General features: G+C 40.5%; 1 protein-coding gene across 8 annotated transcripts in view; it reads right to left on the bottom strand.

Annotated features, from left to right (window-relative positions):
* The window catches only part of NAXD (NAD(P)HX dehydratase), a 48,677-nt gene that overhangs the window by 20,554 nt on the left and 15,024 nt on the right, over positions 1–13,099 (bottom strand). For all 8 annotated transcript variants that reach the window (XR_009485450.1, XM_059839689.1, XM_059839687.1 and 5 more), the window contains one exon: positions 5,248–5,356. Coding sequence is in view for 7 of the 8 variants with exons in the window: in XM_059839689.1 (XP_059695672.1) it covers positions 5,248–5,356 (109 nt within the window). In the remaining variant the exon portion in view is untranslated. The remainder of the gene's footprint in view (positions 1–5,247; positions 5,357–13,099) is intronic.

A 13,099-nucleotide genomic window follows, 5' to 3' on the forward strand; every position in this document is an offset into this window, starting at 1 on the left:
CTAGAAATAAATTCTGTTTGCAAGCTGCATAAACCTGTATTTAAGGTACTGTTAGCATATATTCAAACTCTATTTTTCTAATCAAGACATCTGTGAAGAAGCCACAGAATAGTAATCGTTCTTAGCACAAGCAGCAGTAGCTTCTTGGCATAACCAAGAGGGCATCTCTGCCTTGAGCTGGTGTTCCCAAGCTTCATCCACAGCAGTAACACCATCACAAAGACCTGCATCCTAACCCAGCACCTGCCCCACCTTAGGTGACAGCATCCACAGATTCTGAGTCTCATCAGGCCTTCTGGAAGCAATGAAGCTTGGCTAGCTGGAGATGAGTTTTTCACTGGATTCTGTCTGTGATCTGTGCATCAAGGCTGGGCCTTGGGTGAAGGCTGACAGCACACACATCCCACTGGGTTTTGCCCTTGCAGCACTCCAAACACAAGATTCCAGCTACCTCACCTCCTCCTAGCTGAGGGCTGAGAGGAGAAAGAGGCATGTCCTTGCTGCTACTTCAGTTCCTTATGAACTGCTGAATCCCCACAGCAAGAACCTCCAAAGGGTATAAACAGGGAGGAGGCAAATGCACGACACAGGCTAAAGAATTAAGTTTCTGGAAAATAATTCTGCTGATTTGAGCTGCCATGAGCAGTGACTCGAAACAATAATACATTCTTTTGGTTCATATTTGTACATGGTGGTGGGTACCACAGGCAATACTAATCTGTCACCTGCAACATTCACCTGGAACACTTCTCAGGTGTTACACTTTGGTACAAACAGAACTGAGGAGGCTCCTAAGATAACAAGAGGAAAATCCTTTTCAAGGCCCACAGTGACAGATTCAACTCTAACAGTCCTATCTGATAACAACAGGTGGCCCTGTATTCTGCAGTGCTCTTGATCTTGCAGAAAAGTAATGCAGATAATGTAGTGAAGCACCTGGTCCCATTCTCACAACTTATTGGGGCTGTGAAGTGCTGCCTAAATCTTGAATGCACGAGGCTTGAAAGGGGGAAAATAATCCAACTAACCAAATACAGAAAGGCTGATGCCTCAGTCAAGGTGAAACTGAGAATCCACCCATCTGAAAATTTCAAATGGGTTCTCTCTGGGCACACCTGATGGAGATGATCCATGACAAGGGCCCAAACCTCTCTCACCATGTAGATGCTAACTACAGCCAAGACATTTTAACACAACCTTAAGATGATGTCATAAGGGGTGGAAAATAAGATTCTGAAATTTATATGCCAAGAGATGCAGAGATCTTTAAGGGCAAATGCCTGGCTGAAGGAAGCACTGCAGGGCAAGGGGGCTGAGGGAAGAAAACAGCAACAACAATAGGCACAAATGGCAGCTAGGCAGGGCCTCAGCCAAAAGAAAACCCAGGCTGGTAGTCCTGACATGTTCTGGAAGCTAAAACAAAGACTGAGAACTGAGCAAGAGGAACAAGCATATGGTTTGAGAACCCAGTCAATTTCATCATGTAATCTGATTTAAACAGAGCTGTTCTTGCCATTAATCATTACCTCTCTCCTACAGCAGAAAAGCAAGCATGCTCTGCTGAAAACTGCCTTCTGACTTCAAGCAAGACACAGCAAAGCTGGAAGACCAGGGTCCAGAACTTGGTGCTGCCACTTCAAGGACAGAGGCAAGGAACCCAGTGACAAGCAAGGAAGATTCCAACATGGAAGAGTTCAGTTAAGGAGAGGGCTCTTCATAATGGCTCTTCATTCATCATCCAGGATGAATGCTTGTCTCTGTTATCCCTCCAGTAACTGCTATTCCAGCAGCAATCCCATATCAGTCCATCTGGCCTCAAAGCCAGAAGGAACAGCGAAAAGGAGATGACAAGAGATGGAAACTGATGAAGGACATAGCTCAGCCTGCAACTGCCTAACTGCTAGGTGGCAGCAGAATGCAGAACATCCTGGAGCATTAGGCAGCTCTCCTGCTCTCCCAGGAGGCTATGCAGGGAACACTGTATTTCTAACAAAGTCCTCTGGGAAGCTGCTCTCATCACCCTGCAGCAAAAGAACCTGGTTCTTTCACACACCCAAGAAACAGCTCTTGATGCTACAAGCAGAAATTTCCCTACTTCCAAGCTCCTCCTAGAAGGAGACTCAGATCAGAGTAAAGCCAGAAGTGCAAACATACATGTAACAGCTAAATGAAGTAAATTGTGATTGGTAGATATGACAGGGACGTAACACTGCTGCTGTGGGAAAAAAAGGAGAATATCCAACAGCTTTGGAAATATGCTGCTTCTAAGCAGAGGACAGTCATTGGGATCTTGGCCTTGCTTACACATAGCAGCTAAATGGGCTCTCTTTCTCAACAGCCTAAACCACCAGCAGCAGCACTCCAACTGAGCTGAACTGAGTGACATAACATACTGGTATCTCTGGCCAGAATCAGTCATGGACACTGAAAGGAATAAACAGATGGCCTGATGTTCCCAACAAGAGAACTGACATCACGGCCAACTTTCACACTGGATGTGATAACAACATTTCAAAAGCTTGAAGTAGTACGGGGAGCAGAAATGCTTCAATCTGCACATTCCAGAGCTGAGAAGTAGAGCAGAAATGTATTTTTTCTCTTTTCTCTTGGAGAGGAGCTGCTTGGACTGCTTATTTGCTTTGGAATTGGAAGGTCTAACCAGGCAGAGACTAGAATTGCCACATCTGCAAGGGATCCAGGTGTACAGCTATCAAGACACAACAAATGCTTTCTCTTTAGGGGAATGTTCTGAAGCTGCAGCTCCTGGTCTCACAAACCCATGGCTAGAAAGCTCTGACAGAGCATCAGCTCCAAGCAACTGAGTAACAGCATGTGAGAGTTCTGGCACAGACCCACACAAGTGGCTTATAAAAGGAGGATATAACTTGCAGAGCAGCTTCTTGTAACAGGACTTGTAAATGGAATGACAGCCAAACCCAGAAAATTGCAGGAAGCCAGTAAATATGTATTCAGAGACTATCACAGTGCTCAAGGAAAAAAAATCAAATCAAAGGAAACTGATCACAAGGTGGGTTTTTTTAAATCAGACTGTTGAAAGGAGCTGAAATGCCACAGTGAGCAGGGCAGGCATTAAGAATGAGGGAGGCAGGTGACACACTAAAGATGCTGAGGAAGCAAAGCATTCTTTGATCTGGAGATGATGCACCATCTGGTCAACAAGCACTCAAGCTATTCCACAACAAAACACTGTCTCTTGGCCATATACCAGAAATTGAAGGTTACAGCACTAGTAATTAATTTCTTAATTTCTCAATGCTCAGAAGAGAGAAGCAGCCCAAACACATGACTGTTTGGAGAAGCACATTAATTGGAAATGTGCTGGCACAATACTGACAAGAACTGACATAAAAACAGCTTTAGAGAGATGCCAGAACACGATGCCTCAGAACCTTAATGGGATAGAAGGAGGCAGAGGGGAAGCTCTATCTCACCATCACTAGCACTCTGATACAAAACCCTGACCAGAAAGCAGACACTCACCTACCTCCCAGCCTGGTGCTCATACATGCCACAGTTAGCTTAAAGGGAAACCAGAAAACTTTATACCAAGCCAGCCTCCTATAAAATTTAAAATAGCAATGCTATCATCTCTTGTTTTTTTTCTTGACACTTAAAATTCACTATTGAAGCAGGAGGGAGGCTCAGCTTTCCCTGAGCACAGAGAAGCACCCTCAGACAGGCAGCCAGGGTTCACTTGTCCCCAGGGGCATGTTAAAAACCTCAACACTGGGAAATGAACACTTACACAACTACAGTGCAGACAAAGAACTTGAGCTTTAATGTGACTTGAAATTAATAAGTGCCAGATCCACGGCTCATATGAATGTGCCCTGAGATTTTAGCACAAAGTAACTTCCAAATGCCTTGTCTTTATTGGCTGGCTTTGTTTCTTTAACACTAAGCTGGCTTTCACAGGACAGCCAGACTGAATTAAAAGTATGCTTGTAATTCACTAGGAAAGCAATATTATTTTTAGCAATGAGGAAAAAAATACAATCAAGAAATCTTCCAGATACTTCTGTAGTACAGATAAGCACATAAACCCTGGACAGAATTTTGACATAAAATAAGCTTATCTTAGCTATTCTAAATGAATTCTTCTTTTCTTTTGTTTAAAGTTGTTCTCCTTTCAGAAAAAACTCCATCAAACTTAGCCAAGAAAAAAAAAGAATTGTCTCAAACACTTTTTCTGTAAAAAACATTTCTGAAAATAATGTTTTAAAAATAATAAAATATGCTTAAATGTCTCAGTCATTACACAATTTGATTTCTTTGTCAGTTGTAATAAGTTGTAATAAATTTATTTTTTAATCTTTATTACTTTTGCACCTCTGTATCACAACATATACATTTTGCTTCTGAAAAAAATTAAAGTAGCAAGAAACTCCAACAGGAGCTTTGTCTAATAAAATCCTAGCAAAAACTACCATTCATAGTTTTCAAGGTATTCTAACCACTTGGATGGTCTACAGTCTCTTGTCTGCTCTGTTTCATGACTTCACTGTGTAAGTGTCAACATTTCTGTAAATTATATTAATTCCACTAGTTAGTGCCACTGATTAATTCAGTAATACTGGTCAGGAAAAAAAAATTAAATTGTACAAAATCAGACTGACATTAGACTGAAAGACACACTCCGAACACACAAAGATGTGTTGACAATAATACAAAACATCATTGGGAAGATGGTCTAAGTACATATTATTTAAAGTAAAGGACTATCTAATCTCATGTTTCAGCTCTCCACTAAGGCTTGACAGAAAATAGGATTATCTCTTTATCCAAAGTAGAAATCTGCAACATTTTATAGAGTATTATTTCTTATTGCAAGAGGACACAGTCCCTGTTCTTTGGTGCATCTGATATGAGCCAAAAATTACGAACTCAAATCCATATTTATGTACTTCCAGTACTGGTGCTTTGCACCTAAGAAAACACAGAGCCTTCTACCTAGATATGCCAACACCTATTTCTTAATTAGTGAGTTTGACAAGCTAAACAAAAGCAAATCAGAATAACCATACAGGTGCCTAAAACTCAGACTGAAGGTTACAGATTTAACAATGAAGACCACAGATAGAAACTGCAATTGTCAGTCAACAATATTTTATTAAATTTGATATTTAGCAACCATAACAAGAACATTTGTGTAATGATGTAAAATATAGGAATGGTTAATACAAATCAACATGAAGACATAGGATAAAACATCAGTATGCACATTACCTTAGCGTTCTCAAGCAGAACTTCATCTCTACCTAAGCCAGGTCCTATGACAACCGAGTGCAGCCGTGGTAACCACTTTTCCACCTCATGGACAGCATTGGGACTGTCACTACAAGGAAGAGTGGGAAAAAAAAAAAAGTTTAAAAAGGCTTCATTTGAATATGAAGTATTTCCTATCTTGAGTGTCAGGCAATTTTATCCTCCAAACTACCAAGAATCTGTGACCCAGGAAATATAGAATGGTTTTCCAAATAGCTAAAATGAAAAATTTCTCTCAATTCATTCTTTAGGGAATATCACATAAAAATGAGGAAGTAACTGCAAGTATCCACTACAGCTGTTACAAAATAAAAAAAAATAAAACCCAAGCAGGAAAACAACAATTTTTAGAGTCTGTCACAATTCCCTATTCAATGCTCCTTTGCAGAGGTTATACCTTGGAGAGAGATCCACCATCTCGCAGGTATATATTGCAGTTTGCTGGAAATGATGCAATTGTTTATTACCCCACATGGCAGAATGATAAATCCACTCATATGCTTTTTTGTCAGTTGCTTCATAAGAATTTGTTCCAACTGAATTACAGCCAAATTGTCCCCTTTCCCCAAAAGGCAACAGGAGAAACAAGCTATTCAGTATGGGCATTATCTGCTTGTAATGCTTAAAATTTCTATGGCATTCTGGTTTTTGTCTGCATTGGAAAAATGATGAGAAAATTCACTGCCAAATATAGCTGCCACAATACAGCATTCAGCCACTGACCAGAACTGTTTATTTTGCTCTGATCAGTTTTGTTGTGTAAATAGGTCAGAATATTTTGAAAGCACTGCCCAGCATTTGTAGTTAATCCTTACTGACAGTATGGAGGGAAAATTTAGCCTCCCTCCCCCCCATCTCTGACATTAGTGACAACAATAAATGAACATCCTAACTAAAGCATGGGGAAATAAAGCTCGCTGTAGGCTGAGCAAGGGGGCAGTGCCTCACAGTATTGCTCAGATTATTGTAAGCTTGCAATACTCCAACAAAGCTGTATTATTACAGATGAAAGCCCCTGCACGTTTTTCATAACCAACAGCTGTCCTGATGGGACGCAGCACTTGGGAACAAGTGTTTAGGTTGTGTCTGGCAGAATCAGCAAATTCCACAATGATTTCTGCAAGTGCCAGGCAGCAGCCCAAAGCTTTTGCAGCTGCAGGGAGCAAGGCATCCAGTCAAGGGCGCAGGGATGCGGTGCTTGGCCGCAGCCCAGCGACCCCTCCGCTGACAAGAGCTGCCTCAGAAAGCCCAGAGGTGCCCTGTGCTGACACCACAAAACAGCTCTGTCAAAACAAGGCTGCTGGGTGGGAGTGATGACCCTGCAAGGGCAAGGGAGACAGTGAGCACAGCAGGACATCGCTGTCCCTGGAGCAGTCCCTGTTTCAGCAAGCTGGACTTCTTCCATTTGAGCACTGCTCTCCCTCCCTCCTTCTCTACCTCACATGGAAACCAGCTTGAGAACTGTTAAACAGCTCATTTTTCTTTTTATTTATCTCTGTACCATCACCTATCAGTTTATGATGTAGATAGAAGCTGATTCAAGAAATAGCTAAAGCACTATTTAAAAAAAAAACAAAAAACACAGGTCTTTAATATGTGGTAGGTTGAACATGTGAAAAACTGCCTGCAAACCAAACTCCAATAAAACATCATAATTTCTGAATGATGACCACTTTTCTTTGTTCACACATACTGAACTTATTTTATCTTTGAAGAGCAATATATATCTCAATATACATACAGTTCTCAAATACATATATCTATATATCATGTAGTTGCAAGAACACTGCAACTTCTAGATATATAAGGATGTCTGGACTCAACATACCTTTGGATAGTAGAAGCCAAATACATTAAAAAAGCTTAATTAAACATAAGCTAAGAATAGAGCCACAGGTATTATTATAAATGCTCTGCTCTTCTACAAATATCTTATGCAAATAATGTAACCATAGAAAAGTTTGTCAATTTATTTATACTCAGGATTGAAATAAGATAGTTTTCTCTAAAACTCAATTGATAATGTGCACTTTTCAAAACAAAGCCATCTCTTGGGAAATAAACAGTCCAATATTAAGCCACTCCTGCACACTTTGCCTCTGGTAATAATAAAAACCTACTGTGGAACTTTTCATCTTCAAAGCATCTTACAAACATCATGTTCAACTCCTTTGCAATGTCACATCAAGAAGCAATCCAAGATGTGAAGGATCAAGAGATTAGAAATGGTGATAATGACTACTACATTGCAAAATCAGCTATAAAACCATGCTGTAAATAACTGATGGATTTTAAATTTTCATCAAGAAAGCAGAAAAATACTGTCTCACAACAGCATCATGCCAGCTTTATTTCAGGACACTGGATGTTCACAATAGCTGTGCTACACAGCTACGGACACCGCAGCAATATCCTGCTCCTACAGCTGCTCTGGAAGTGGAAGGGCTGTTGTGTTATCTCACAGTTTATGTCCACACATGCACATCAAACCACTAGCATTTTAAAGCTGATAGGGTACAAATGATCAACAAGCAGCTTTCTTCAGGCAGGGGTAAACCTTGAATGTTCCTGACCATGGGACTTAGCACAAAGGCAGAAATTCCTCTAGCTATTACCAGCTACAGTCTACACAAGATGTTTGAAGACACCCAGAAAAGCTCTCTGACTGAGATCAGATGGCCTCTGCACTCTCAGGCTCCAAAACAAAGCTCAACCTGCCTGTCAGGCACAGTTCCTGGACCATGGTAATTCCTCATCAGTGGAAAAAGTGGTTGGGAGAGGCTAGCTGGCATGGGTCAAAATCCTTGCTAAGGATCATTTGGATAATTTGCCTGTACAGATAATTGTGCCTGGGTACTGAGGAATAAATATTTCTTGGCAGTATTTAGTTTATCATTACAGAAAAAGTCAATGCATGTTCTTGTTTGCCTGTGGACCAAAACCAGACAAAAATGTCTTTGGGAAGAGCTACTTTGGAGGTACCAGCACACATGACAGGTCCTCAGCTGCCCACGGTGTACTACGATCACAGAGAGAACAGAGTTAACCTCCTTTGTCACATCATGCCAATTTCTCTGCCTGTTTACCAACCTGATCTCAAATATCTCCTTTCATTTATCACCTCCACTGCCCAAGACATTGAAACAACAACAGAAATTAGTGCTGTATTTAAAAAAAAACCCAAAATCTCTCTAGAAAGATATGAGGTATGAAGAAGACTTCCCCTTGATCAAAAGAGATGTGATCTTCAAGCTTTGACAGAAATTAATCAAGAAAGCAAGAATCACTATTGTCTTTAGAGGTGCAGAGCCATATGATATCCAACTTGATGTTTTTCCAAAAGAGATATCATAAATGTGATACCCCCACTCTAGAGCATAAAGCTACTAATAATATAAAGAGGAGCAAGAAAATCTATTAAGGCCAGGAGAAAACAGTATTTCAATTTCTGAGAAGAGGGTAAAAACCTTTAAGAGAGACTTTGATTAAATAAAAAACTGGGATTTTCCAAAATAAAGCGAGTTTATTTGAAAGGCGATAGGGCAAGACTTTGGGAACTAGTCTGGCTTTCCCTAATACAAAAATACAAACTCTGCACCATGAACATACACAATAGGAATAATTGGGAAGCTGAATCCTAACAGTAACACCTGTAAACATGGAGAGTGAACTACAGTACCATTGTGCAGATGTGTGCAAAAAAATATTCTAGTGACAAAGCACATCAGGGAATAAAAGGGGATCTTCAACAGCTACTTCCTGCTAATCACCAGGTGTTATCTGACATGTTATCAGATGCCATTCTGATGAAAATCTAGATTATGACAACTCACTATTGTTCAATCAAGCAACTAAGCAACACCCCTCCAAACTCCCAAACACTTCCTCAAAACCTTAGCTTGTCTGCAAAGCAACCAATAAACCTCTGACTGCACACATTAAAGAACTATCACAGGGTAAACACATAAATAACAACTGCAAGACAACAGAATAACTAATAAGAAAAACTGAAGGAGCTCCTGCAGCTTGTGTCATATCTGTGAAGCTGCACAGGTAAGAGAGAGTCTAAAGCTAATGTCAGCAATCACAGAATGAACTTCACAAATTGTCCATTAGTGAGATCTGAACTAACAAGCAAACAGACAGAGGGGGTTACACGGAGGCACATGAGCGAAAAGGACACCAGAGATGGGGTCTGATCAGCTTTCCTTGGCTGTTAAGGAGAGGCTGAGATGGCTGATGATCTCTTGGGAAGGCAGACACAACACCTTTGTCATCTGCTGTCCCTGAAGCTGCTGGGTAGACAGGAGCAAGGTATGGTGCTCAATATCTTGCATGTTTATCTTTTTCCTCTCTTCTCTGCTTCCAGACTGTATTGAGGAAAGTACCTTCCCTGGCAAAATAGACAAGGATTCTCCAAATTAAACATCACTGAGTCCCTAAAATGGTGAGGACAAATTTTCTCTGTAAATTATTAGTGGCTTTAGGTAACTTTTGCCACATTAACCTCACGAAGTTCAAGGAGTGCAAGGTGCTGCGCCTGGGTTGGGCCAGTTCTAGATATGAGTACAGACTGGGAGAAGCCATTGGGGGCAGCCTTGAGGGGAAGAACTAATAAAGAAAGAAGAATGAAGTTAAGCTTTTTGTTCTTCAGAACTCTTCTATATTTCACTATGGCACAATGAAAATTGTCCTAAGATGCAGTTCTGTAGATCTTCATCTTAGGGAAAGCTTGATGTAATAACCTTTCCAAAAATAGACAAATAAAAACTTCTAACATTAAAAAAACAAACAAGAAATCCCCAACAAACACCAAAGATGGTGGCTACTGCCCTAATATCACCCACAGTTCCTAAACATCTTCTAGAGCTATTTGTAACAGATATCTGACAGGTGCCATTTGCTTGAAAGTCTGCTCTAGGTTGGTCACTGCCCAGTGAGGGGACACTTGACAGCTAGGACCTGAAACACCACTCCCATCCCCAGCCCTCCGAAGAAAAAAAATTTTGTTCTATGCTGCATTTTATTCAAAGACTGGCTTTTACCAAATGATCAAAAAGCCACCAAGCAACAGCTTTAAATAATCATAGAAAGCTCTAAACACAGCAGCTTTCCCCATTCAGGATGAATGACAGTTTCTGTCACTGCTTTCTGGAGGAGGGAAAGGAACAAGAGATAAGGCGCAGCCTTGTCAAATTTTACATGGAAACAAGAAAATGTGAAGCAAAGTCAGCAAGGGTATAACCAGGAGCTACAGAAATAGTAGATAAGCATGAATGACAGCACAAACAGGAGGCAGCAGGACTGCAGCTCTTCACATGGGTCGTAGGCAGAGCTGGTACCTTCTCAGCAATCAGAGATGTGGTTTGGACACCAGAAAATGCCAATCAGTGGGACCTCCTGCTAGAGAAGAACATGAGACAAAAGCAAGACTGCTGTTACCCGATTGACTATATGGCTCCTCACTGGAGAAGGCATTATTCAAATTCTGCTTGTTATCTGTACACACTTGGTAGGACTGAGGCAACTCCAAATGCATTAAGATGTACCACTGCACAAGCCTGTTTATGCAAACTCAGACAAAGCCACACTAAGAGGGCAGTTTCACAGCAAACCTACAGACTTATCCTCAAAGATGGGAAAAAGTTTCTGATTTGAGGATGAAAGAGTTTCAGTTTTGTTTCTCCAAACACTGCAGGTACTTATAATTAATGTGAATCAAATGTTAGACCTGATGACACTTGGAACTTTCATGTAATACAACACATCAAAAGAGCCAAAGATGGGACACAATGTGTAGCTCCAGAACTGAAGTAATTCTCTCAGAAAACTAATTGTTACCAATTGTGGTAAACCTTGGGTGAGGTTTTTATTGGGAAAATAAGATAGAGAGTGAAATTATCCTGGAAAGGATGGGTCAAAGGAATGAAAAGCAAACCCAAACAATGCAAAAAAAAAATGTTGAGCATAAAATTAAACAAATTCTCTATTCTAAGAGTGGCTGTATTTGTCAATGTTTAAATCGTCTTTCTTGTACAAATTTTCATAAGCCCAAGGGCTTCAGCAGCCACTTTTAGTCCCATGAAGAGAACTGGAAATAACAGCTTCTTCTAGAGAAGCTCATTGAGCCTATTATCAAGTCTGGTGTCTCTCACCAAGCACCCCAGTCAGGTAGAGCCAATTGCAGAGACAACACGCTGGCATGGAGCTGTCTGGATGCAATTAGAGAACAAAAGGAGATACAGGTATTCAATTAGGATTAGCATATTAAAATGCACCCCCAAAACATTTGGAAGACAAAAGGGTCATTTTCACTTAACAGGCTGTTTAAATCTTTAAGTTGTGTACAATCTTTAAACACTGGATAGACAATACATATTTTCCAGCTATAATTTGATTTAATAAGAAAATGAAAGAGAAATAAAGACCTTAATGAGAGAGGAATTGAATTCTATTCAAATCAAGTCTTCTTTTCCAGACATTGAGTAAGTTAATTTAGAAACCAGAAGTGAACCTGGTAGACTTCTTCTGTTAGCAGCAGCAAGAACAGCAACCCAATATCCAGGAGAAGCAGGGGTGTCAAGTTCATAGGAAGGGACTGCTCTAAATGTGCAGATACCAGTCTTGCTCCCTATTCTACCTTCAAGGCAGTAAAAGCATGAATGACCTATTGATGTAAACATTTAGGGAAAAAATGCCATATTGACCACATTGTTGTTTTGGGTTTTTTTTTCGTAATGACAACGACTGAAAGTGTTTTCCATAGCTGCTACTTGGACACCAGACTCTCACTTGGGTATCAGATGCTCTGCTACATTAGGAATTGGGTGGTCAGACACTAGAGGCATTGGAGCTAACAGCAGCCTGTCTAACAATGAACCCAAATGCACTACACAAATGGGGTCACCTCTCTGAAGCAGAGCAGAGCCTCTTGCATCCTGTGAGAAAACCCCAAAGGAGAAGAAGCTGTTGCCTGACCCTGTTTTCTGAGATTTCTCACCCAGACATGACTACAGCACTGAAGGTCAACCTTATCTAGCCTTATTAAGATACCAGAGCTACCAACACAATCATTTTATGACCTGCACTTAGATAGATACAAATACTTAAAGCAGTTGTAATCTGCTTTGATCTCAACCACATTACCACTGTGTATTATGACAATCCTTTCCAAAAGCATAATGATAACAAAATGTCTTGACCTCCTATTTTCAGAGTTCGTGGAAGTGATCTTGACCCATTATATTTCCCATGAACTGAATTGATAAATACAATCTGGCTAATATTTTTTCAAATGGACAGCGATTAACCAAACTTGTGACTTTAAAAGCCATAGAATGAAGATGACAATGTAATCTCTCTCAGAAAGGAACACATTTTACATGTCCCTAGAAAAAATAATGCACTTTTTTTTTTCAATGTTAAAACCAGTAGATGAAGTGACAAACTTTTACCACATGGGTAGCCCTTGCATTCAACCCTTAAGGCACAGATAATAGTTGAATACCCAGAAGGTTAGAGTACTTCCAGTCAGCTGTGGACACATGAGAAGACAGGACAGGTCTCAACCTAAATATGTGCTTTGCTTATTCTGGGGAAAAAAAAAGTGGGGGATCCTAAAACCTTCAAAAACAAACCCCAGGGACGCCAGCCTTCACTCAAACTCAAGAAAGATTTAACACCAAAGAAATTTGATCCTAGCTTCAAATCACAGCAGTATGGCAAGCATTCAGGAAGATAAATTTGGCCAGATCTAACTGGAGTACATCTCTTTCTAACATATCAGAAAGCAGCAAGGACAGCAGCACTCCCT

This window comes from Haemorhous mexicanus, chromosome 2 (assembly GCF_027477595.1).
Source record: "Haemorhous mexicanus isolate bHaeMex1 chromosome 2, bHaeMex1.pri, whole genome shotgun sequence".
NCBI lineage: Eukaryota > Metazoa > Chordata > Aves > Passeriformes > Fringillidae > Haemorhous > Haemorhous mexicanus.